This window comes from Cinclus cinclus, chromosome 5 (genome assembly GCF_963662255.1).
Source record: "Cinclus cinclus chromosome 5, bCinCin1.1, whole genome shotgun sequence".
NCBI lineage: Eukaryota > Metazoa > Chordata > Aves > Passeriformes > Cinclidae > Cinclus > Cinclus cinclus.
This window is the reverse complement of record NC_085050.1, coordinates 61,998,139-62,024,736: the sequence shown is the minus strand read 5'-3', so window position 1 is coordinate 62,024,736 and position 26,598 is coordinate 61,998,139. Positions and strand designations below refer to the sequence as shown.

General features: G+C 36.4%; 1 protein-coding gene across 1 annotated transcript in view; it reads left to right on the top strand.

Moving 5' to 3' along the window:
- LRBA (LPS responsive beige-like anchor protein) overlaps nt 1-26,598 on the top strand; it is a 364,271-nt gene that overhangs the window by 35,416 nt on the left and 302,257 nt on the right. Inside the window, exons 2-21 of the mRNA XM_062493665.1 lie at nt 3,165-3,396; nt 3,535-3,635; nt 5,836-5,931; nt 7,898-8,019; nt 8,126-8,252; nt 9,029-9,148; nt 9,451-9,597; nt 10,425-10,622; nt 11,159-11,292; nt 12,527-12,635; nt 12,752-12,904; nt 13,479-13,647; nt 15,088-15,167; nt 16,493-16,555; nt 18,331-18,428; nt 20,575-20,667; nt 21,444-21,552; nt 22,086-22,167; nt 23,138-23,261; nt 23,520-23,712. Of these exons, the coding sequence (XP_062349649.1) occupies nt 3,165-3,396; nt 3,535-3,635; nt 5,836-5,931; nt 7,898-8,019; nt 8,126-8,252; nt 9,029-9,148; nt 9,451-9,597; nt 10,425-10,622; nt 11,159-11,292; nt 12,527-12,635; nt 12,752-12,904; nt 13,479-13,647; nt 15,088-15,167; nt 16,493-16,555; nt 18,331-18,428; nt 20,575-20,667; nt 21,444-21,552; nt 22,086-22,167; nt 23,138-23,261; nt 23,520-23,712 (2,550 nt within the window). The remainder of the gene's footprint in view (nt 1-3,164; nt 3,397-3,534; nt 3,636-5,835; nt 5,932-7,897; nt 8,020-8,125; nt 8,253-9,028; nt 9,149-9,450; nt 9,598-10,424; nt 10,623-11,158; nt 11,293-12,526; nt 12,636-12,751; nt 12,905-13,478; nt 13,648-15,087; nt 15,168-16,492; nt 16,556-18,330; nt 18,429-20,574; nt 20,668-21,443; nt 21,553-22,085; nt 22,168-23,137; nt 23,262-23,519; nt 23,713-26,598) is intronic.

The following is a 26,598-nucleotide window of genomic DNA, read 5'->3' as shown; positions in this document are numbered from 1 at the left end:
GTGGAACTTGACTTTTTATTCTGGGCTATTCTCTGCATGCAGTAGTTTGGTAGATGCTCACCTAAACACTGAACCATCTCTTTTGCTTTTTGTATAATTTCATTGCAACGAAAGGTTAAATGTGTTTGAATTGTCTTTTAGGTTCTATTTAGAAGTGTCATTGTTGCTATTTTATACTAACAATTAGTGCTACTATGTTGACTTCTCATTAGTTAAATTCTCTAAAGGCGGAAAATACACCATCTGCATGTATATTGAAAAATTGCTGTATTCTCCCTGTTTTCAATCAGGAACTATTTTACTGAGAACCTTGAGCTGTTGGTTTAGTTTATATTTTTTTGAAGGTGGATGTAACTGGCAAAATCTAAAATTTGTGAGGATGTATTTGAATGCTGCCCTTTAAAACCATTCCTGTAAGCTTGTACTTAATTCTGCATGCTGAAGAAAGAAAACGTTATGCCACCCTGTGGGTTGCTATAAAGATTGTTTATGCAGCTCAGCATAGGACTTAAAATACGTTGAATTGGAGAATTTTGAAAAATGTACTGTGCGACACAGGAGACCAAATCATGCTAAAGTGCAAGGAAAGACTATACATCAGTTCAAAGGCTACATTATTCAAAAAAATACAACCATAAAAAAGGTAATAAGATTACATTCTCACACTTCATGGCTAGTAAGGTGCATTAAGCTGCTCAGATATTCATAACTTACTGTGACATTTGGGAAGATTACATTTTGCTGTGCACAGCCATTACTGCAGCTCAGATAATAACTAGCCAATGCATGGACCTGGATTATGATCCCTGTCATTGGAAACAAATTTGTGTTTTGAAGGTTGATCAGTTTCAAATCACCATTAGAAAGGGTTAATATGACATAGTGTGGGGGGGTGTGTGTGCCTGTGTGTATCTAATGGGTGTGCATACATATTGTACATCAGCTGCACCCTGCCTTGGGTATTCTGCTTTCCCTGGCAATTTTGTTTTTTTTTTGGTCCTCACTTTCCTCGCAGGAAGTGTTAAGATGGTAATTATTTTTTACCCTAGCATATTATTCCTAGAACGTGCTTGCTGAAATGCTTATGTTTGCAGATGAGATTGGAAACCTAATTTGACAGCTTCCTGGATGGGTGGGTTCTGATAGCAGTGTATGTAGCCAAAAATGAAAGATTGGTGGGGCAGACTATAAGGGTGAAGGTAAGGTCACCTCCAGTAGCTGTATGTGGTTTTGGTGATAATTGATGGTTGGCTGATAGTTAAAACCAAATGCATAAAGAGTTGAATTTCTTGTTACGAATTAGCAGGTGGTTTGTGGCCAGAATTTAACATTCAGCTATTCTGTCTTTATACAGAATGCAGTATTTTCTTTGTTTCCTACCTTGATTTTAAGAAGAGCAGCTTCTTGAGGAGTACTTCAGTTTTGTAGAGGATAAATTCAGTGTGAAATGAGATTTAACGTTGATTATGTGTTTTTCATTTTCAAATGCTCTGTTGAGAGTTTTTTTGGTTTTTTTTTTAAGAGGGGGTGTATATCTTTCTTGGCATTTGTTTTGAGATAATTCTGTGTTAATTTGTTCTGCCTAGCATATCCTACAGAGCTTTCTTGAGTTAGGGCTCCACTCCATCTTTGGGAGTGGAAAACTAAGGCTTGGAGGGTGGTAATGATTTGATGGATTTGTTTGAGTTGACAGCATGAGTTGATATAGAGAAGCTGGGAATATAACTCAAGTCACCCCATTCAGTTCTTGCTGTTTTCCAAGATACTATGGAAGCATCTGATAGTAAATTGCATAATTATTTTTCATGACCCAGAGACGAGAAAATGGAAAAGTGTAAATTACTGTTTAGAAATTTTTGCTGTGAGACATTGTCTATTCTGTCATAAAAGCAGTAACTTTATCTGCTTCCTGTGGTGTTTGGCAGTACTGATTTATGCCCAGAAGTCCAAAGATTGCTTCTTCAAAGCAACAAGGTTTAGACACTTGAGGAAAATGTATGGTAATTTCAGTGGTTAATGAAGGGCATGCATTCTGTTCCGTGGGTAAGTTGATCTTTGGATCCTGACCAGCTGAGAGAACCTCTTGGAGCTAATATGGAAGCAAGTTAGTGTATGGATTTTGGGGCAGTTTTGACATGGTGCGACTTCAGCAGGTGACAGTGCTGAAGCTCTTAATGGTCAAAGCATGTGAAAGGAGCACCACACAGGACAGAAATAATAACACAAACTTGCAGAAGTCAGAACAAGCTGAAATATTTCTGAGTCCATGAAGTCCATTTTGATAATCTGAGTCAAGGCTATCTGTTTGTATGCTGGGATATAATGGGTATTTTGGTAATCATGGCATGTTTTTAAGGTTAATACAGCTCTAAAATCCAAGAGAACTTTAAAGAGTGGATGGAGGGAGTTGGTATAAAATAGTTAACTTCATATAATGCATTTTGCCTTCAGCTGGAATCATTGTGAGAGTGGAGCAGGATATTTCCTTCCCCCCTCCACCTCATCTGCACAGGCATATGTACCTAGTTACTTGGTGTATGTTCAAACAACACTTGCCTCTAGGAGACCTGAAATGTTACAGGATTGAAGTGTCATAGCCAAATCCCAGCCAAAGGCTTGTAAGAGTGCAAGCCTTTGCTTCATTTGAGTACCTGGGACTGCTAAGGAACCTGGCAGTTAATTCTTTACCAGCTTTACTGTCTCAGGAATGTGTCATAACTGTTCATAAGTGGCAATATTTCTGATGTGCATCAGCTCCTTTTGGCTAGAATTCCCCTCTTAATGGAGATTTGTTAAGCAAATGTGAAGGAAAACTTTTAGAGTCACCTCAGATAATTTAAGATATCTTGACTGCTTTGTTGGGCTCATCTGTTTTAGAACAATCACTTGATGTCTTCACTTTTCTGCTCAACTTGGGGTATCTCTCTCCTAAACTACCCAAACGTTTTTCTGCACCAATTGTCTGATAGTAGGTGACAACCTAGAGCGACAGAACTTGAAACAGAAGAAAAATAAGATGGTACATTGATATTGACCTCATAACCTTTTTTTTCCCCTGACATCTTTGATAGTTTTCTTCTCACAAAATGAAAAACTTTAAGCATGGAACAATACTTTGATGCAATTGCCTTAAGTTGGTTTGTTTTAATATTTTTCTCTGAAAGCTCGTCGGCGGCCAGTTTGACTTGGAAATGAACTTTATCATCCAAGAAGGAGAGGGCATCACCTGCATGGTGGACTTACTGGATAAGTGTGATCCCACCTGCCAGGCTGAGGTTTGGAGCATGTTCACAGCAATCCTGAAGAAAAGCATTCGGAATCTCCAGGCGTGCACGGAGGTGGGGCTCGTGGAACAAGTGCTCAGGAGGATCGACAGAGCTGACAACATGATTGCAGGTACAGCCTCCCCCAGCCTGGGTCTCAAACTGTGCCTCTTCTATGCAAAATCTCATGGACACAGTTTTTAATTCGATGAAAAAGATTGGACACTGCATTTTCTTAAGCTCTTACATGGCTGTTCTTTTTGCTTTGCAGATCTCCTAGTGGACATGCTGGGTGTGTTGGCTAGCTATAACCTGACAGTCCGAGAGCTGAAGTTATTCTTCAGCAAGCTGCAAGGAGAAAAAGGGAGATGGGTAAAAGAAAACACAAAACTGAAACAATTTTTATCGTGTTGCTTTTATTTTTCCTAGTTTTCACAAGTTAAGACCGTTCCATAAACTTCATGATAAACAAATTTTGAATGTACCGAAAAATACAGAAAACTTTCTTAGACAATATAAAAAAAACTTTTTACCTGAAAGCAATTAAAATACAGAGAGTAGAATAGTGATCAAGTTAAATTTCTTCCTGAACCTGTGGACTATGTTGGTCTTTTTGAACACACCTGGGAATAACACGGTGACTCTTAAGTGTTTTTATGCACGTGATTTTATGTTTTTTATTCAGCTATTGAAATTGAAGGAAAAAAGGTGTGGTTTGTTTTTTGTTTTTTTTTTTTTTTTAATCACAAGAGAGAAATAAATAAAAAATGTTTGCATAGGCAGTTCTGTTTGCTCCCATATTCACATTGCTGTACTTTATCTGAAGATTTAAAAAAATTATCCAGTTAGAGAAGTGAGAATTTTGGCAGAAATTGAACTAAAGGAAATAAGTCCCAAGGAAGAATTGTACAATTTTTCTCTTGTTCCTGTGTGGCATAGAAAGGGAACCTTTTACAGTTGAGAAACCACCTTCCCTAAAGTAAAATTGTATATGTTGTAGATGCCACCTGATAAAGTTTTCTTCAGCACGTAATTGTTGTTTCACTGGACTTGGGAACTATTTTAACAATCATTTTACCTGCTTTGAGTTTTAATTCACCTCCTGTTATTTCTAAATACTCTGGCTAGTGTAGGGGAAAGGTAGCAGTGTCTCTGACTTCAAGTAATTTAAAAAAAGAGTATATCATATAAAAGCAAGTATGGACACATAATACTGCAGATTTCAAAGGACCTTTGAAATAAATAACTTTGGAGATCTTAACCAGCTTAAATAAAAATACTCTAAGCTTTATAGATGGTTTAAACTTAATAATTGAATATAGGGAGTTTATTTACCTGTAGGTGAATTAAAGTTGTCTCTGTAACATTAACTTTTTCATTTCCTGTCTCCCTGCTATTTGCACTTAATTTCCTTTCCTTATTAAAGACCAAATGCAGGGGAACGCAAGAGAAAAATGCCACAGTTGGATTGCCAAGGAGTTGTACAACTCCATAAATCTTAAAATCAGCAGAACTGTAAAGATACTAAGCATTTTGCTGCAACACAGTTTGCCTGGTCAAATTCTATAGCACTGCAGACATCTCAGCAGAGCTTTCAGCATTTCCTCTCAGTTTTAATTCAGATTCTTGAAGCAGTGCTTAGCTGACTACACCTTTGGTACACTTTAAATACTTGTAATGGATCATGCAATGCTTCAACATGCATAGTTTTCAGAGGATAGCTGTTAACAACAAGGTGAAAAAGGGCACTTTCAAGAAAATAACAGGATTATAAAGTTGTGGTTTAAAAATAGATCTACAAGAAATATACTGTGTGGTGAAAGACAGCACATAAAATTGTCCTGTCACTATGGTCAGTGTCTGCTCTTCTTCTGTTATGAACTCATATACTTACTTGATTTGGAATTTATAGTTGCAGAGTGTTAGAATAGAATCAGCAGGATATGGGTGGTGGAGAGGTGTTAACTATTCACACTGAGCACCCATCTTAGGTGCTCCAGACTACCCTTGGGACTTGACTCTTTCTCCATGGACTTACATGAAAATATAAACCAAATCAGTTTAATCTAATACATGACTGTAGTCCTGATGAAAATAATCCTTTTGCTGATCTTCCTCTCCCTTTTGCAAGGTATTCCCCATCTCCCTTGTGCTGGCACAGGTTTCACTCAGCCATGGCCCAAAACAGGTGTAATTAAAATTGGTTTGCATTTGTTTTCCCTAAGTTAGTTTTCATCTGGACCAGTTACTGCAGAATCATACAGAGAGCTGATGGGAATGAACAGACAGAGGCAGGAATTCAGGGTCTGTTTAGTTTATGCTGGTTGAAAATGGCTCTGGCCTTCAAGTCTTTAGTGAAGTTACCTAATTAACTAATTCTATATATTGTGCGACGGCATTAATGACTGTTCATGTTGTTTTATTGAAAGTGCTGAATGTCTTAGCAGAATGTTATTCAACCATGTTCAAGGTTTTAAAATGTGTGTAGAATTCGTTTTTTGTGTGTGTATAGTCTTCTCTTTCTTAGAGGTTGGTTTTATTTATTTACAAACGTAGTTATTCTCTTTGTCAGCCACCACATGCTGGGAAGTTACTGTCTGTGTTGAAACACATGCCTCAGAAGTATGGACCTGATGCCTTCTTCAACTTTCCAGGAAAAAGTGCTGCAGTATGTAGATATTTTGCATTTCTTGTTTGTTTGTTCATTGTTCTATTAAAGCCCTTGGTTATTTTCCTTTGTCGTGTTCTTTGCCTCATCTGTCATTGTCATAGTTTTTTAACCAAATTTTTTTCTCTGCCTGACACCTACACTAGTGCCTGAATAAATCATGTTTATAATAGATGTGCAATATCACTACAGAAGGACAAATGCAGTTACATAAAGAATGGATACAAATGAGGCTGCTTTTTTGTATTTTGTTGTTTTTTTATTTCAGCCTGGTTCAGTTGAATATTCTTGCAAGGATAATATACTTGCTTTTCACTCTAGATACTTATGAGAAATCTTTGAGAAAGCATTGATCCTAGTCATTTATAGTCTGAATAATACTGGAAAGGATTAAATTAGCAATAATTAATCTTTTTGTAATTGTTCTGTATCTAATTTCTAAGTTTTGTGGTGTTCACTTGAAAAAGAATTTGAAACTAAACATGCAGCTGGAAAACTGTGCAGAATCTTCTGATGGAATTCAAGTGTCAACACTTTTGCTTCTACAATTGTAGAATGAAAAATTATGTTCAAAACTTCATGCCTAATTCAGAGTAAGATTTGAATAAGATTTATCAGATGACTCTTTCCAGTTTTCTTCACATAAACCCATTAACTTTCTGCCTGTGTGGCTTCAGATTGAATTTCACCAACGTGATGACATACTGAATTATTTTTTTGAATGAAAAGTTTGGAGACTGAAAAATGCAGACCACTAGAAAAGTGCTCCTGCAGTTTTATCACATGCAATAGAACTTGGCAACAGACAGGCATGTTTGTGTTCATTTTGGTTATTCATGGGTTTTTGTTTAACTTCTGGATTGTATTTAACTTCTGTTAATTGTGAATGCTTGAATGTTTTGTGCTGGTGGGGTGCCTCAGGAACCTTTAGGGAAGGTATTTTTTATATACATTTAAATTAAGACGTTTAAGAAATTAAGTATTTACTATAATTACTTTGTGACCCATTATGAGTTCAGTCAAGTGATAATGCTGCCAGTTCCCAAGAGCTGGGTGCAAAGACCTGGAGACTGGTTAGTTAGCTGGTGCAGAGAAGGATTTATAGCATTTTGTGTGGACAGGAGTAGCTGAATGGAGCATGTGAACATAATAACAAGTCTGGAGACACTAGAGTTCTTTGATGTTTCTTTTTATTCATTGGTTTTGATCATCTGGGTGGCATCTTTGATCAGAGGTTATGGCAATCTGAATTGAAGAGTATATTGTGAATTGGGGCTGCACACCAGCAGAAAGTTAATACTAATGTTAAAAAACTCCAACCTAGTGAAAAAAATCCAAAAATAAACCCCAGCTGTTTGAAATGAAGAGTTCTGCCACACGATTTGTATCTCAAGGGCTTTGCACTAAAAGCAGTGTTTGATATGAAGATTTTGCCTGGTGGAGGTTGTATTGTGTTTCTTTTGAGGAAGTTTGTAATTTTGTTATATTCTCACTGGAAACCTACATAGATATGAATTTCAGGAGAGAAAATAATTTACTAAGTGAAATGTGGCCAGCTTTCCCTTCAATATCAGTTATTTTCCTGAATACCAACACTGTGAAAATTATTAACTGATTATTTTGTCAGGTAACCATAAAACCAAACCAATCTGAATTTGCATTTTGAGAAGTTGTTATTCTATAAGGCTTTCACAAAAGCTATTAAATTTTGAAGCATAGGCCACTATTAATAATCTTTCTTGAGGTATAAAGGTCAATTTTTAAATACTTAGGTTAATTAAGTTTTGTAACAAACAAGTGCAAAGAGAGCTGAAGTTGGGCCATATTTTTTTCTTTAGTATAGAGGAACTGTATACATTTGCAGTGTGTCTCAATTATCAGAATATATTTGTAGAGTGTGTCTTAAGCTGCCCACTTTTACTGTTGTGTTTATCTTTCTACATGAGTAACTTTTTGTTTTCTTCAGGCTATTGCCTTACCTCCTATAGCCAAGTGGCCATACCAGAATGGATTTACTTTCCACACTTGGCTGAGAATGGATCCTGTAAATAATATTAATGTGGATAAGGATAAGCCTTATTTATATTGGTGAGTATTATGTGAAGCTGATATTGCTGATGTTGAGTTTCTTATTAATTGTTCAATGATTTCTGCATCCATCTGTGTGTGTGTTGATTTTGTTCTGATTTATCAGTTTTCGAACAAACAAAGGACTTGGTTATTCTGCTCACTTTGTTGGAGGCTGCTTGATTGTAACGTCCATAAAATCAAAAGGAAAAGGTTTCCAGCACTGTGTAAAATTTGATTTCAAGCCACAAAAGGTGAGTAAAAAGAATAAAATCTTTCCAACATGTTTCATGATTCTTAAATTGTAGCCTGGGAGTCTGTGTTGTAGCTGTTGATTAATTTCATCTTTCTGTAGAAAAACAGTTACACTGGAATGAGCAAAACGATTATGTGTTCTGAATTCTTATTTCTTTTTAATTTTACAACTAAGACATGAGTTGATTTTATTACTGGTGTTCATGGCTGACTTGCCTATTAGGTAGTGTTATGTGATGTTGAATGTTCCCTTTTTCACTTGGCTATCCTGCTAATGCTTCTGGAACAACTGATGTAAACATCTTGTGGGAGAACAGGCCTCCTCAGGAATTCCTTATCAGTAATCCCTTGCTGTAAATATGGATTCTGTTTGTGATAATTTGACATGCACAGCCTTTGAGAGGCTTTAGTCTGGAGCCATCCTTGCTCTTTGGAATGGCATTTTTAGTAGTCCATCATGCTAAGAGTAACCCAGTTTAGGGCTTACTTAGAGTAATTTCAGTGTAAATCAGCATTTTCATAAAGATTTTTGTAGTTATATGCCATAAATACCTTTTAAGCTCCTGTGTGAGAAAAATGACATATTATCCTTTGACATAGCAATGCAAGAAAACTCACCGGTGACTTATTAATCTTTTCTACTTAAAATACATCTTTCAGTCTTAATTTAATTCACATAAAGAGTTGAATTTGTTCTTCCAAGCCCCACTTGAATGCTTAAGCTATTCCCAGGTGTTTATAGAGTTATATAAATTGTGGTTTTTTTATTGTTTAGTGGTACATGGTGACTATAGTGCACATCTATAACCGCTGGAAGAACAGCGAGCTCCGGTGTTACGTGAACGGGGAACTGGCATCTTATGGGGAAATAACATGGTTTGTCAACACCAGTGATGTGAGTAATCCCTGCACACTGATGGCTATAGCTGATCATCTTGATGCATTGCATAGATGTTCTTTGCCATTTTATTCATACACCTCCCCCATTTTATGCATTTTCTAAAAAATGTTGAAATAAAAATGGTAATTCTTGTTAGACAAATAAATTACATCTCAGAACTTTATACTTGTTTCTGCTGAGGCCCTCAAGTACTTGTTTATGTGGAAATATTCCCTGATGAAATGCATATTTTTTGCATGATTTGCTTGTGTAACATGGATTAAACCCTGTAACTGGGTTCTATTTTCTCTTTTCAGACATTTGACAAATGTTTCCTGGGTTCTTCAGAAACAGCAGATGCCAATCGAGTGTTTTGTGGGCAGATGACATCTGTTTACCTTTTTAGTGAGGCTCTCAATGCTGCTCAGATCTTTGCCATTTATCAGCTTGGCCTGGGATATAAGGTATCTTAGAGTTGACTTTCCTAAGTTCAGTTCTGCTAAGGCTCTTTGTGGTAGATGTTAAGGATGTTGTGACGCCTCTGTGTCCTAAAAAATGATCTTACAGTGTAATATTTTTATGAAACTCTTCCATGTTCCTTCTGTAAGCCTGTGTATGTCCCTACAAGCTACAAGTTAGCATTAGTTCAGTTTCTTGATTTCTTATAAAGCAAAAAGAATGGTGTTCCTGTTTGCTTCTCAAAATTTCCATGTTGGTGCTTGGGAGAGGAAGAACACAGCTGTTCTCTCTGACTGGGTTCACTTTTTCATTGAGACTGAAAACTTTAGAACAGTTATGATGTATTTGTTTTAGAAATGTGTCATTATAGTTGCTTGTGCTAGTGGGGTTTTTTTAATGTGTGAAGTCAGTGCTGAGGATTAATTTTGTTGCAGTATTTTTATTAGTTGTTTTGTCATAGCCTGAGGGGCACTAATTAAAGGCTGGTATTCCCCAGCAGCTGTACAAAATTATGCTGAAAAAGGTGGTTTCTTTTCTATCTGTTCCTCAATTATTAGTTCCTTCTAAGTGAACATTGCTGAGAGTCCTGTTGTTTCCAGGGTGATGTGGTTCCTTTACATTACCTACCATCCTGGCACTGATACTCTTCAGGAGTCAAAAAATTCTGTCATTTTAATGCTATACAATTGACTTTGAGTCTTGTGAGTCTTTGGTTCTTATGAGAACCTTCCTTTACAAAATACTGCTCAATTAAAAAGATCTGTATCTTCAATGTGCTTATTATAGTTTTTTTTTTCCTCCTTTTCTTCCTCAACCCTGCTTCTCAATCCAGGGAACATTCAAGTTCAAGGCAGAAAGTGACCTCTTCCTTGATGAACATCACAAATTATTGCTGTATGATGGCAAACTCTCCAGTGCTATTGCTTTTATGTACAATCCAAGGGCTACAGATGCACAGCTGTGTCTAGAGTCATCCCCTAAGGATAACCCTTCTATTTTTGTTCATTCACCACATGCCCTCATGCTGCAGGTAAATCAACATTTTCATAGATTTGGAGGATATAAATGACTTTTGTTTGAAAACCTAAAACCTGGTTCTATAGGGATCTGGATAAGAGATGGAATTGTTTATAGATGGTTTTATTTTTTTTTGGCGGGGGGAGGGCGGGTTGGCCCTGCTCTTGTTTCTTGAATTAAAGAGGATGCACAAGAATCCCAAGAAAAATGTTTATTCTAGGAATAAATACAAAGGCTATGTTAGCTTTGAAAAAAAAAATCCTTCTTCCTCATGTCTGACATGTTCACTCCCCTACGGATGTTCCTTATTTCTCATCCTTTGCCCTGTTGATATGAAATCCTTTTCTTCCCTGTGCTTTGAATGCTCCCTCCTATATAGTCACCTGAGGATCTGCACTGTAGATCTGTATCTAAAGCACTAGGTCAGGCATACTGAGCATTTAGTGTGACTGTGGCAGCCAGTTTGTTCTTCTTGCTGATTCCTTTCCTAGTGAACTCTCTATCAGTTTCTGAAGGAGGTTTCAATATTTCTTGTTTTTCCTTTGTCAGGATGTGAAAGCAGTCTTGACGCACTCCATCCAAAGTGCCCTGCACTCCATTGGAGGAGTACAGGTGCTTTTCCCTCTCTTTGCACAGTTGGACTATAGGCAATATTCCTCAGACCACATTGATACAACTGTTTGGTGAGTGTATGTACTTGCAGTGTCCTGGACTTTGTTCCTTTGAAGTAAAGGAAATTACCTCTTGCTTTTTCAAATGGCAGAGTAGTTTGCATTGTCTTGTGCAGCAATGAATTATGTCTAACAACAAAAGGGTTACAGGCAGGACCTTAGGTGATGTACTTGTTTGCACCAAGTGTTCTGTGAAAGCTCACAGAGGTATGCATATTTTATACTTGACAGTGGTTTCTTTTTTTGTAGCAGAATTACGGATAATTCTCTTGAGCTTATTCCTGTCACGGAGAGAATGCACTGGGGAGGGCTTCAAGAGAAACTCTGGGAAGGGTGAATTTTCCAGCTACATGAAGTCATTCCTTGGAATTTTTCTTCGGGTTTTCGTAACCTTCAGATTTTTGGAAGATACTGTTACTGCTAGGCTTTTCCTCTGCTTTGAGCTCTGTTTCAACTCCATCCAGCTTCTGAACACTCAGACACAGAAGCTGGTGGAGCTCCAGAGCTCCTAAGTTAAAGAGCAGCAGTAAAAGCAAAGGAATTGCTTTTTAGAATTCCGTTGTAATTTGCTGTGATTCATTGCATTTGTAGTTTCATGAGTTTTTAAAAGATGATCTGTATTCATATTGTTGCTTAGAAGGGAGGTTCACAATATTCCTTCAGCCCATCTGTTTGTGTCTGGGTGTCTCCTGAGCTGGCTCAGACTTGGGCATTTATGTGATAAGTCAGGGATTTGATTCAGTTGCAAATTGACCCAGCAATACTGGGATTTTCAAGTGGTTAAAGTCTTGATCCACAGGCACTAGTGCTTTGACAGGAGTATTCCCTCTGGCAGCAGCCCAGCAGCGAAGCTGTGTCTAGAAAAATGATTTGCTCATCTGATGGCTTAAGAAGTAGAATGGCAGTTGTGACCGATGTTGCAGAAGTTTGTAATTGAAACATGAAGCAGAGAGTAGTACAAACTTAACTGTTGTGTTTTTGCGAGAATTCGGAAGGATTTTGCTTTTATATGGTTATCTCAGAGTCCAGAATTTCAGGTTAGAAAAGCATTAATAAAATAAAGAAGTGTTTTGAAGTAAGCATTCAAAATTTAGTCTTGCTTTTTGTTTTAAAAGTTCTGATTTACATAACAGAACATTTACATAACATGTATTCCTGGGCTGTGTGGTGGGAGTGTTGATTTGGAAATACTTTGTCTTGTTGTAACCCTTCAACACATTTTTGTTTACAAAACCATGTTTTCCAGCTCTACTTTACTGGCATTCATCATGGAGTTGTTGAAGAACTCTATTGCTATGCAAGAACAGATGCTTTCCTGTAAAGGCTTCCTTGTGATAGGGCACAGCCTAGAGAAGGTAAAGTAAATCTTCCTTGATGTCTTGCATTCATGTTGAATTTTTTTTCTTTTTTTGAGTTAAATACTTTTCCTAGACTGTTGCAGGGCTGTCCTTAAGCAGATCTTCTTTTGCAGTCTTCCAAAGCCCATGTTACCAGAGCCGTGCTAGAACTTTGCCTTGCCTTCTCAAAATACCTGAGCAATTTACACAATGGGGTGCCCCTGCTGAAGCAGCTGTGTGATCATGTTCTCCTGAATCCTGCAATATGGATTCATATCCCAGCACAGGTAAAAGTGCTTATTCTTATCAATATGGTATCTTATGGTGTATTGATTTGAGAGTGTAAAACTAAGCCTTGACTCCAAGGAAGTACAGATTCCAACTCTGCAACAGAAATCATCCAGGAATTGTCTTCAGGCTCTGCTTTGTGCATATAGTTGTCAAGTTTTGAAGACTCACAGGGTTTTCTGGGACTTTTCACCCGGACTGGGAAGGAAGTTTGGATGGGTTAGTTGGGGAAAACTCAGCAGTTTTTGAGGAGGAAATTGTCTTGGTTGTCAGATTTTAAGTCTTGATATAAATTGCAAGTGAGTACTTTTGTTTTTGGTGAATCTGTTCTCTGACAGTGAAGAACTTTGATCAAAACTTGCCAGTTGAAACCTTCTTACCAGCACCGTACAGTCTCAGAAATATAGTAAAAATTTCCATCAGATTGCAGAGGTTTTAAGACTAAGCTACGTAGAGAAAATTATTTCTTTAACTCATTGCGATAGACCATAAGAATTCAGTTGTCTGCCGTGCTGCTATTCAGGTATGATGATTTTTTTTTTTTTTTTTTGTGTTTCCTGACTGGTGGTGTAGGTTCAGCTGACCCTGTACACTTACCTGTCTACTGAGTTCATTGCCACTGTTAACATTTATGGAGCAATCCGACGGGTTGGGACAGTTCTTTTGGTCATGCACACCCTCAAGTATTATTACTGGGTGGTGAACCCTCAGGATCGCAGTGGGATAACTCCCAAGGGCATAGGTATGTACATATATATATATATTTTTTTTTTTTTATTTATTCTCACAATCTGATGTTTGCTCTAAAAAAGTTTTGTATGCAATGTTTAGAATAGAACCATCAGTTCTTCAGAAATAATTACCCTTCAATGGGGTGGGTTCCCTGGGGTGGGAGCAGTGTGCTTTTCTCCTTGAAAGATTTTTTTTTTTTTTCCCCCACAATCTATAGGAAACTTTCTTTAGAAGTCATATCCTCTGTCATTAGACACCTATGTTAACTGATACAAGGCAGAAGTGGTCAGAGAAATGGTAGGGTGTTGGAACTGTAGAGCTGTGCCTGGGAGTATGGTCTTTCTCTGTAATTTTTGGAATTTCAGAGAGGAAAGCAGGTGGTGGGAGAGAGCTAGATGTACTAGGAGTGAGTGCTCCCTAGATGTGTCTGCATTCCTGCCACCAACTTCTAAAAATGACCAGCCCTTCTTGTTAGAGGGCTGTAAGGATTTTTGGGTAGTATTTTTCATCCTTTAAGAAGCAAAACATGTGTGTTTTTTCCTTTCTTTTTAGTCTTTTGTGGATTTACTTAGTTTTGTAACTCATTTATTGAACCTGAGGCAAGTGGAGGAGTAGGATAGTCCTAGTAATGCAGTTTAATGGCTTATTTTGGCTAGGCTGAAAATAGCTGTTCTTAAACTAAGTATGCCTCTGGACCTATACTTTATAGAACCAGACTCATATGATCACTTCCATTCTCTAGATGGTTTCCTTTTCTGTGATGATTAAGATCATGAGAACTGTGACCCTGCAGGCAAATGTAAAAACTATCCCCCAAAATGTATTTACAACAGTTCATTTGCTTTCTGTAGCAAAGCTTTTGCTTGACTTTGACACTTGGTTGCACCTGTTTTTTTAACCTTGGCTCTCCTGGGAGCTACTGAGTGTTTGAGTATTGAAAATGTTTAAAGTCTGCTGGAGATGGTAGAAGCCAGTTCTTTTTGACTTTGAGTTAACAAATTAAGTCATGCCTTTCAAGGTACTCTATGCATAGCATTGTAAGATTGATTTTTTGTGTGTTTAGCCAGTGTATAATAATGGCATGTAGCTCTTCCTTTGAGCTATGGCCGAACTTTAAAAAACCCTGTAAACTGCAAAAATTTGAAATTCTGACATAAAATTCTTGTATCAGTGTACCTTATTCCTTGCATGAAGTTGGTTCAGAGTGCTACAAGGAAACGTTAAAATCATCAGAATTTATATGAAGCCTTAGTGGAACCTCACTGATCAGACATTTTGCTAATAAAAAGTGATAAAACACAGTACTGTTTTGTGGTCTGAAATAGAGGGTGGGAAGACTTAGGCTTGTGCTTTCTTCACTCAGAAAATGCCTTTTTCATTTTGTGAGAATGCAGTCTATGCTAATAATAGCTGTTAATTTGTATTTTATATATGTACTTTTCTTTTGTAGATGGTCCACGGCCTACTCAGAAGGAGATTTTATCCCTGCGAGCATTTTTGTTGATGTTTATTAAACAGCTGGTGATGAAGGTAGGATAGCTTTAAATTATGGTAAGAAATTTGAGTTTCCTGTCATGAAGAAATGCCTAACATGCTTTAAACATGTTAAATTTAGTGATAGCAAATAAACAAAAGCCATGTAAGGTGCTTCTTTTTGTTGTGGCTCTTGCTATGGACAGCAGTGCTAAGGATGGAATTTTTTCCCCTTTTAAGCTTTTAAGCTGTTTTTATCAGAAGTGGAGCTGTTATTAGCTTAGAAATGTTTACCTTTGAGGAAATAAGTATTTAATTTCCTTTTTTTCCCTTAACATGAGCAGTATCAGCTACATTGTAAGTGCTTAAAGACTAAAGAGAAACATTTGATACTGTATGCTGTGGGTCAGTGGGACAGAGGAGGATAAGAAAGACTCTATCATAAGTTTCAATGTTTCTTTGACATTAGAGGAATACTGGAATTCAGCAGCTCTGTTGCTTACAGGCTCTTCATGACCTTTTACTATCATGAGGTTTTAGTCTGTCTGTGTAAGCCCTGCTCAACAACAACAAAAATGTCTCTATGTTATCAGTGCTGTGTCCATCACAAATCCAAACCATAGCTGTGTGCTGGCTCCTGTAAATAAATTCTACCCCAACCAAAACCAGCACAACAATAAACAGAACATCTGTCAAAACAGGTTGAGGCTGATCCTTTGGCAAGTTTTCTATTTTTACATAGTGGTGCAAAATCTTTTTGGGAATTGAAAGACTTGCTTTAAGAATTAAAAACCCTAGAAGTGGAGAAGTCTGCTTTTGTCTACCCACATCCTGTTGTTAGAAATTATTTTCACAAAAAATATCTCAAGGCATATTGCTGGCACAGATGACATAAATGATTGAGGTCTCTTCAATGTCGATACCAACTGAAGATGGGCTTTTCTAGTGGAAAATAAGAAGCAAACATAGATATGAGTGTATCTAAGAGGCTTATAATTAAACTTCCAGATCTGTTTTTGAGTCCTTTATGCTGCCTTGATTTAATTCTTCCATTAACATGGCGCTCTCACTTAAAATTGACTGTGTCAATTTACATGTATTACTCTTAACAATTTCATATACTATATTGCTATTTATCTTGTTTTTATGCCTGTGTTGAAGTTGCCTTAAAACATTTTTATGGCATGCATTGAGTGCTTTTGGGGGCGGGGAAGAAGCTACCTTGCAACTCTTAAGCTATTACAGGATCAAGTGAAAGTAAATTCCTTGTATGGTGCTTGCTTTGTGATATAAATGTTTCTTGTAGCAAATGTTTGTGGTTTTTTTTGGAAACAGCATTCTATACTTGAAAGGTGATACTTTAAACCTGTTTCTTTTTAAAGGACTATGGAATAAAAGAAGACGAATTGCAGGCTATCCTCAATTACCTGCTTACTATACATGAGGTAATTTTTATTTTGGGGGATGTGTTGATGAAGAGTGGCGTACTAGTGCTGTTTGTGACCACCAAATGTTTGAATAGTTTCAAATATAGCCTCCTTTATGCCACAAGATGGCTCTGCAGAGGAAGTAGCAAACGTTGTCCAATTCTTTAGAGTAGTGTGCCTATATGCCAGTATTCTTGCAGTGATTTAAGCACTATGTTCAATGTTAGATTGGAGTTCATTAAGCCAGTAAGTTGAAATGGTTTCTTATGTTGTTCTATAAACCAATTTACCAAGCAGAAAAACAGATGGTGAGACTGATTTAAAAAAAATTTAGGCTGCCTGAGTAATATTTTTGTTTTGTTTTTCCTCTCCTTTTTATTTTGCTTCTTAAATAAAGCAATAAAATTGAAAACATGCATTAAAAAATAAAGATGTATGTTAATGGCATCTAAGAAGCATATAAACTTAATTGGGAGAAAATGTTGGTTACCACTGATACCTCATCTTCATATTTTAGCACCAGGAAAAGGCACTTTATGCCAGATGCAACATCAAAGACAAGGGAAATGGGGACATAAATCTAACTGATCTCATCTCTGTAAGGGTGCTTGAAATGGGTAAAATAAGGAATTAATTGAACTTCATTTTAAGCAGTATGAATATTTTTTTTTTTTTAATTTTGCTTACACCTGTATTTTGCTTTTATTCTCTGTGCTGGATATTACTACTCGGTAGTAACATAGTCAAGAAATTCTGCTTTATGTGGAGAAGTTAAAAATAAGACTCTTGGTAGCATCTAAGAGTGAACTAAAATAGCAGAAGCTGTATATAGCCTTCAGATGAGGATGTGATGTTTTAAAAATCTCACCAGTTTGCATACTTAAGTGTCAAAGATCCATGAATGCTGAATTCCACAATCTAACTGTGAATTCAGAAAAACATCAACAAAAAAGGTAAAATTTAGCCTTCTCATATGGCTAAATAATGATAGTGTCTGTAATTTTAGCTGGTAGTATCATCAGGTGAACAGAGTGATTTAGGAGGATGTAAAACCATGATTCTAATAAAGTATTAAAATATTTGTTCAAAGTACTCTAGAGTAAAGAATCAGAGTATTTGCTCAAAAGTGTTGGACAGTGTTTTATTTGTGGGCTCTTTTTGTTTGAAAATAAATTTTCATTTTTATACTACAGAATAGGTGAAAAGACAGTTGCATTTTGTTGTTTCTTAGGTTATTTTTAGTAACCATGAACTTGGAACAAATTAATGAACTGTAGCTTAGAGTGCTTTAGACTAAAAGTATGGAAAACTTCACTAAGCACCTTGAATTACACATTTCAAATATTGTCTGTGGCAGGCGGTAGTATTTTTTCCTCATGGTTTGAACATTTCTGAGTAGAAACTTTTCATTAAACACCACCCTGTGCCCCAGAAAACGTGCAGCAGTTTATTTGTAGCTCCTGTGCAGGAAAGGATTGGGAAATACACATGCAAGAACAGAGGAGCACGTGTGTGGAAGGAAGTAACATAGTCTAAATTTCCATTGCCTGTCAAATCCTTACATCCCAGACACTGATATATCACCTTTGACCCTAAACAATTAAGTACATTTTTTATAATGTTTTCTCCTGCACTTGCCTTTTAGAGCTATAGTTCCTTTGATCCTAGCCAAAATGATTTGGTCTTTAGTTTATTATTAATCTACACGCACTTTTGAAATCTTTTATAATGGTTCTTTTAGCCAAAACAATGTTCTAGTGTATGAATTCAAATTTGCAACTTTTATCCAACAGGATGACAATCTAATGGATGTCTTGCAGTTGCTGGTTGCTCTGATGTCAGAGCATCCTGGTTCTATGATCCCTGCATTTGATCAGAGAAATGGATTACAGTAAGTTTGAATTTTCTAAGTGGGAAAAAGGAAATAGTGTTTTGACCATACTGTTGCTTGCAAGCATTCCTGTGGAATCTGAATGGTTCTCATCTATGTGTGTGTTGCAGTCATAAACTCCTCATCCTTGTCCAGGTCCAGGTGTTCATTTTGACAAGAGGTGCTGTTGGATTTATTATCAATGAGGTGTTTTTTTGTTTAATGTTTTCAAGCTGTCAGTCACACTTAAGCAGGGAGTGATCCATTTCAGTCTGTGCATTGATGTCTTCATCTGCTGGTGCTCTGTCTTCGGCCCCCCATTCTTACAGATGTTTTAGAACTGGAAGGGAGCTGACAAAAATTGATTCAGATGTCTTCTGATCTTTGTTAGTTTTCTTCCCTTTTTCTTTTTCCTGTGGGACTTTTCCAGAAAAAACTGTTTATTTGTTTAAAAGTAGGACTTTGTGCCATGCACTCTTTGCAATCTTTTTCCCAACCAACAGAATAATAGTGTTTAACACTATTGTGAAAGAGAAGTAGGGGAAGTAGTGAATTCTACTCTTGTAAGAAGCAAATCTGCTGGAGGACCTAAGTTATGACTCTGATTTTGTCCTGTGGCTCTCAGAGGGAGGTCGCAGTATTGAACTTCTCTAATTTAACAGGAAGCTGCCTGAACATAGCAGGGGAAAAAATTGGTACAGGCAAACAAATGTAAGAAGAATTCCTAGAAGGAAATGGGGAATAGTAATGCTGTCATTGTGTAAAGGCAAAGTCTCATTTCATACATTTAGTTGCACCTGTGGGTTAACCCCTGTTTATACATCTATTTTTCCAGTTGCCCTTTCTCAAGAGACTACATTCAAGCATGTTTGTAATTGTTTTCTCCCCTTTTACTGCCAGACTGATTTTTTTTTTTTACCCATTTTTATCAGATTTGATTTCATTTGTATGGTAATGGGAAACTAATAAAAACCTCAAAATAATAAAGTATTTGAATGTTAGGTTGGGTCTCCGATGAAGTAAGTTTGGTTTTATTTAACAACTAGCAGTAGGTGCTTTCTTTTTTGTTAACAAGTATATAAGCAAATCAGCATTAATAGCAAGAAATCACTTTGTTTTTTGCTTCATTTGTTACACTCCTTGCTTCAGTATTGTCTCCAGTCACTTAATGGATTTTGTGCTTCTTGATGCATCTACTTTTTTCAATTAAGGCATGATATTCTCAAAATTTAAAAATAATTTTCCAAAGCTTTATAAATATTTGAAGTTCTCTTAAAATTAAAAATGTTAAAGTAACCAATCTAGTGGGGAAAAAAATCCCAGGAAATGCTTTTCCCCCCTGTACAGTTAGGAAACCCTGATAGTGTTCTGTAAAGAAAAGTAGAGAAATGGATTCTATTGCTTGAATGGCCAGAGCATCATAGGTTTGCTTATTTGTTTCCTTCTGTATTTTCTGTGGTTGCAGCATTCTCCAGGGTAAATTTGTTATATGTAGCTGTTTTTTAATCTCCTTTAGGTTTTACCTTTAATTCTGGTATAGTTTTTTTTTTTTTCCTTTGTCTTAGTTCAGGTATCCTGAGAAAAATTTTTGGGGAAGTAAAAGTACGTAACTATTGATGGGTGCTCAGTTTTGTATAGATAAGGCCTAAAAACTTGAAGTCTTTTGAGCACTTTAAAACTTGCAGATCTAAAAATGCCATGTTGTAACATGGAATGGTTTTGGAAAGGCTCTCCAAAATTGTTTAAATGAAGTAGGTTTTTTTCCTTCCCCTTAGTGAATTGATCAAAATTTCTTCAAAAATTTTATCATAGTTTGTTTATGGTAAAGGATAAGTACTGTTCCTTCTCTTCTAATATTATTTCATGGAACATTTGGAAATTAATATTTTCTTTTTTCAAAGAGAACTTAGTTCATGTAGATAAGTTAAATCATATTTCACAGATTTAAAGATCTGTTGAATACTATGATTCACAGTCCAGCTAGAATCAGATAGTGATGTGACCTTAAGAACCTGACTGTCTAAAAAGTAAGTGATGAAAGAAATTGGATGTAACTGATAAGTTTGTTTAGATGTCTTCAGTTTTTATGGGAGGTTTACAAGGACCAAAAAACCTCCATTTATTATTCTTCACATTGATAGAAGACCAATGTGTTTTCTCTTCTTAGGGTTGTATACAAGCTCTTAGCATCACAAAGTGAAGGCATCAGGGTGCAAGCTCTGAAAGTGATGGGATATTTCTTAAAGCATCTTGCTCCAAAGTAAGTATTGATTTGGTTCTTGAAACTAAACTTCCCATGAAAGGAAGGAGTAAACACAGACATTGCATATGTTATTTTGGGTATAAATTATTTGGTGTAAATACGCACATCTGTGTGTAAAGGGGAAAAAGCTGTACTGGAAGTTAATCACTAAATAGGCTTTACTGAATAGGAGCTACTCTTCTTCAACTACCCCTCAGTCTATTTGTCAGGAATGCATTTTTGATATGTGGAATAGCTTGTTGCTGGCAGCTAGTGTCCAGGCATTATCACTTCCTTATCAAGCTGATTGAGTAGTTGCTTGCAGTGTGGCCTCCTGGTTTTTAAAGTGACTTTTTTCCGGTGAAATCAATAGCAAGAATCAGACTGGTGAGATGGAACCCTGTGTTCCTGAGAACACAGGTTTAATATGTCTTGACTTGACTGTGATAGTGGATAACTACTGAGATTTTTGACCATGGTTGCATTTTTAAGTGAAATGAGGGCAAAGGTGTCCTTTCTTCAGTGTTTATCAAGAAATCCCCAAGGCTGTTTCAGCTTTTTGGGCCCATGGGTAAGTGGACCTCGTTTATGGAAGAACAGTGGCTGCCTTCAGGGAATGATTTGTCCTTTCAGAAACTGAACACTTCCCTGTTTTATTCACCAAAACTGAAAGACTGAAGCAACACACAAGAAAAATATCTTACCAGTGATTTTATATTTCTCGAGGCACGCTTTTTTTCACCTAAAGCAAATGGAATGCTTAAGTTTATTTTTCTCTTTCTCTACCATTTTAGGAGGAAAGCTGAAGTCATGCTTGGACATGGATTGTTCTCTTTGTTGGCTGAAAGGCTGATGCTTCAGACAAGTTTATTCACCATGACCACATACAATGTCCTGTTTGAGGTAGTCATACTCTGTAGTTAGGATCCAGTCTTTCTAATTACTTGTAAGGCATTGTTAGAGAATTGCTTACATATTTGTGCTGATGTGTTCCAGATGACATTAAACCTTAGTGTGATGCAGCTGAGTGCTGCTTTTTTTCCTCCCCAAAGCTCACTACTTTGGATTTACCCCATCCTTAACTTGGTTATGCTCATTATGAACAATTTTAGATAATGAGTAACCTATATGTCTCAAGCAGATGCTCGTGTAGATATGGAATTTTATTATAGCAATGATCTTGCCTTAGGATAATTGCTTTGTTAAGATTCACATTCATCTTCCAGTGTATTTTAAATAAGAGTATGCACTTAAGAGAGAAATAAAAAACATAAAGTAGCTTACAGAGTTTTAGAAACAGGATGAAATAAATTATCAGGAAAGTTAGTGGGGATTTATTTGGATGATTTTTAGAATGATGGTGTTTGTGCAGCATACAACTATTTTTTAGTAAGCTGTCTTCATGTACACTGATATGGCATCTTCTTTCTTGCTAGATTCTGACTGAACAGATTTGCACTCAAGTAATACATAAACAACATCCTGACCCAGATTCTACAGTGAAGATACAAAATCCTCGTAAGAATGAAACACGATTTTAAGTGTGATCTTAAGAAAAGTCTGCTTTAAAAGAACTCCATCAATGAAAAAGCTTATTAATTACATCTACCAGTCTTCTAATCTCAGTTTTACTTTTTTTTTCACTCTAAAAGACAGATAACTTGTATTTTTTTGGAGTTATGTACAAAGTATGTCTCTATAGCTTTCCAAAAGACATTTTATGTGTCTGTAGTTCATAACTCACCTTTTTTGGCAGCACAGTCACATTTTGAAATGATTTTTCAAGACTTGTATGCACAGGATACTTTGATTTAATACATGTTAAGGTTCCAGAAAAATTCTGAACGCATTATTTAGTGATGTCAGACTAAATTACCTGAAATATGGCAACACCTTTCATTTAAATTGCATTCAATATGACAGTGCTAGATGGAAAATAGGAGAAATGTATCTGCTCACTGTTTTGGTTAGCTTACTTTATTGGAAATACTTTGATATGAGAAGAGATAAAATTTTATATTAGGAAGGCTTTTGTAACAGCAACTGTTAAGTTGAATTGTAAGTTGGTCACATTCTTTGAAAATTCAGTATTATTAAGGTAAAATAGAATCTCATAAAGTAAAGCATTTTTCTCATACACTGGTTTTCTGAAGGGTGCTTTTTTATGTGAACCTCATGTAAAAATGTTTGGCAGGTTCTGATAGCTTATCAATTGTCATGCAGTAATATTTGTGTTGCTTAAACATGGTAATTAGATTAATTCCATTTACTTTAGAGGCCTGCAAATCCCCTGATGGGTGGCTAGGTTTGAAAAGTATTGGAAGAAGGGATTTGTTTTACTTAAACCTTCTCCTCCAATTGAGATGTGCTTTTTCTCAGTATTAAACTTTGTGATGTCACTTTCCTTGTACAAACACTGTTAGAAGAGGCTTTGTGTTTTATGCTGTGCTTAGTCCTAATATTTTGTTACTCATGAACTGTTTTTCAGAGATTTTGAAGGTAATTGCAATCCTGATCCGTAATTCTCCACAGTGTCCAGAAACTCTGGAGGTCCGGAGAGCCTTTCTCTCGGATATGATTAAACTGTTTAATAACAGCAGAGAGAACAGGAGGTAAGTTGGCATGCTCTGTGCACAAGTGTATAAAATAGACAACAAGGTTTCCTAGTAAATGAAACTCAAGAGGACAGATACAGCTTAATTGCTGTTTCAGCAAATTCTGAACTCTAGCAAAGTCTTCAGTATGAAAAATTAGGGAAGCTTGCATGTAGCAATTTTTAAAAGCATGTTGGATTCTTGACTTAGCTGCTGTATTTCTAAGAGATATTTTAAAATATGATTCAGTAGCGTGTTTGTGTGTGTGTTTTGCAGGAGTTTGTTGCAGTGCTCTGTCTGGCAGGAATGGATGCTTTCCCTTTGTTGTTTTAACCCAAAGACTTCTGAGGAGCAGAAGATAACTGAGATGGTGTACACCATATTTCGGATTTTGCTGTACCATGCAATAAAATATGAGTGGGGTGGCTGGCGTGTGTGGGTGGATACACTGTCAATCACACATTCAAAGGTGAGATGAATCAAATTTCAGGAGCATCTCTGAAAAATTTTGGTGCTGGTCTTGCTTTTTAATAAAAGCAGCAGGAACGCAAGGTGGCGCACCATAGCTATTCAACAAAAAAACCTTTTAGTAACATCAAAAGGCTGTAAAACAAATGAGTAAAAAGCAAAGAAATCCAACTTAAGGCAGATGCTTCAGCTGTTAAACTGTCATGGAATATGGGGTGAGAGTGCAAATCCTTGCAATATGAATGAGACTATTAACCTTTGTTATTGTTCTGTCTGAATTTTGTTCTTTTTACCACCAGAGTTGTATCATAAAAGTTATTAGCGATTCTCTGAATAAGGCACAGTAGTACAAAAGGTATTTTATGCTGCCTTATTCGGAACAGAAGAGTGAGGCCAGCGTGGGCCTTAGAATTATTCTGGTTATCAGAATATTTACTTATAATGAATTAAATTATAAATTACCTATTACTAAATGTGTGCAACTTAGCACTGTGAAAAGCACATCTGTGAATCCAAAAGATCACGTTATGATACTAAGGAATTGTTGGCATTTCGGAGGTCTTGGATTTTGAATGGATTTTTTTCTTAAAAAAGGTCAATCTGACACAGCAAGGGCCTTGTTGTTTTGCAGCTCTGTTTATTACATTTAGAGGTTGATGGTAGATTCTTGGGCTTACGGGGAGACAATTGTAGAAATTTATGAAATAAAAATGGATGAAATAATTTTATTAAACAGTCACTTAGCTAAGTGGAATTCTGGTGCAAAGCACCCAGGGCCACATTTTAACCTTTATGGAGATAACATTTTAGGTGTTGGACTATTTTTAATATTGTTTTTTTTCCAGCTTTACAGTCTTCAAAAACCTCTTTTTGCCCCAAGATGCGGAGGGCATGGGTGAATTGTACAATGGCAAGCTGTAGCCAGAGTAAAGAACCCTAATGTGCTTTTATATAAAACTGGCATAATTTAGCATGTGTATGATTGCTGGGAATTGCTGGGAATTGTCCCTGGGGAAAGATGGAGAGGTGAATAAATGAAGACCACCTTTCAAACTCTTACTCAGAGCTTCGGTGGCTTGAATTTAGAAATTAGCTAGCACATTATCTTACAATCTCTAGTTCTATTCCTAGACTCCCTTTGTAAGATAATGTAATGTCAGAATTCTTGTTTAAACAACATCTGTGTCAGAAAGGTTATATGGATTTTTGGTCATTCTCTTCAGTGACTTAATGTGGTTAATCAATGATCTAGAGTTCCTAGAGAAAGAACCCAAGATTTTATTGTGATGCCATGGCCAAATGTCAAAAGCAAATACCTGCAGTTTTAGAAAAGACCAAAAAATAGATATAGATATAATGTTGGTCCGGTTTATTAATTTGTGTTTTAAAGGCTGTATGTTTTTATGAAATGCCCTAGTGAATGAGAAGATGACCTTAGTTCAATCTGTGTTTCTCATTTTTGGTTCCTGGAATGCTGCCAATAGGGAGGTGTCCTTGGTTGTAGGAGTAACTCCCTGTAAGTTTTCCCAAGCCTAACTGTTGACTTTCCAGTCAATATATATAAAATCAATATAGTATATGTCTGTTCTTCCAGCCCACTTCAGAAGGAGTTGAATGATGGTGAGTTTGGAAGTGTGTGAGTGTGGGCTGAGTGTTGATGGTGGAATATTGAAGGACTCATTAAGGAATTCAGTTTGTTTGGACATCAGTACTAATACTAGTTCCAGAAGCCTAAATGAGAATGTTTAAACAGCAAAAGCAGCCAGAAACTAACTTGACAATGCTGATATGAATGATGATGCCATTATCAAGATTTTAAAATTTCACCTCTTATTATGCACTTTCCATTTGAATTTTTTTTGTAAGTAATACATACAATTCATGCAACTAGCCATATAAAACTAGGTGTCCCTTCAGAGCTGCCTGTTAATTACATAAACATAAATTAGGATAAATCACAAAAAAAACCTTTTGAAAAATGTCCTTAGACAATTATAATTATTTTTTAATCCTGTTAATTTTGCTTTTTTAAAGTAATCTTGTGTCCTGCTATACCACTACTGAGATTCATAGAGATTCACATATAACCTGGTGGAGGGCATAATTCAGTGGGCGAATTGTTCAATGCTAAGTGCATCTCCAATGTTTTTGATTTCTAGCATGCTTTCAAAGTAATGTGGGAATTATGGGAACAAAAATATTTCTTTAACATTGCTAAGAGAATAACCAATTTGGGTTTTTCCTATTTCATCTCTAATTGTATTGGGTTACTGCTTATTTTTCCTTTTTACAACCCACTGTGCCATTCGTGCCACTAATTTATAACACCATTCTATGATAAAGAACTAGTACATAAAGGACCAGTGTTACAGAATTGGATAGGTTTTGCAGAGCTACACATCAAGATACATGCAGCTGCTATAAAAAGCCAAAGAAACTCAATTGCAATTTTATTGTCCAGTTTGATAGATTTCCTGCCACCTTTGTAGCAGGGAAGCTGTTTGTCACTGTAACCCTCTCCTCCACGGCATTTTATAAGCAGCAGTGGCTTTTCCAACATAATTGCACTGCACTGGCTTCCTTGCACTCAGAATTTAGAAGGGGTGTAGGTGTGTGCAACCTTTTGAAAGCCAAATTTCTTCATATTACTCACATATTTTGTTTATTTCCATACTTTTTTGATGTTTTCAGATATTAAACCGTTGTATACGAAGGTGTTTAATCTGTTGCTTCTAGGTCAATGAATATTATTGGAAAAATTAAATCACAACTGCACTTTGTTCTGACTGGCCGGTGTTGAATTTATGAGAACATCTAAGAACTTCTGTTTTTTTAAATATTGCAGCCATGCTAACTAGGCTGTAGATTTTCTGTCTAGTCCTGTTGC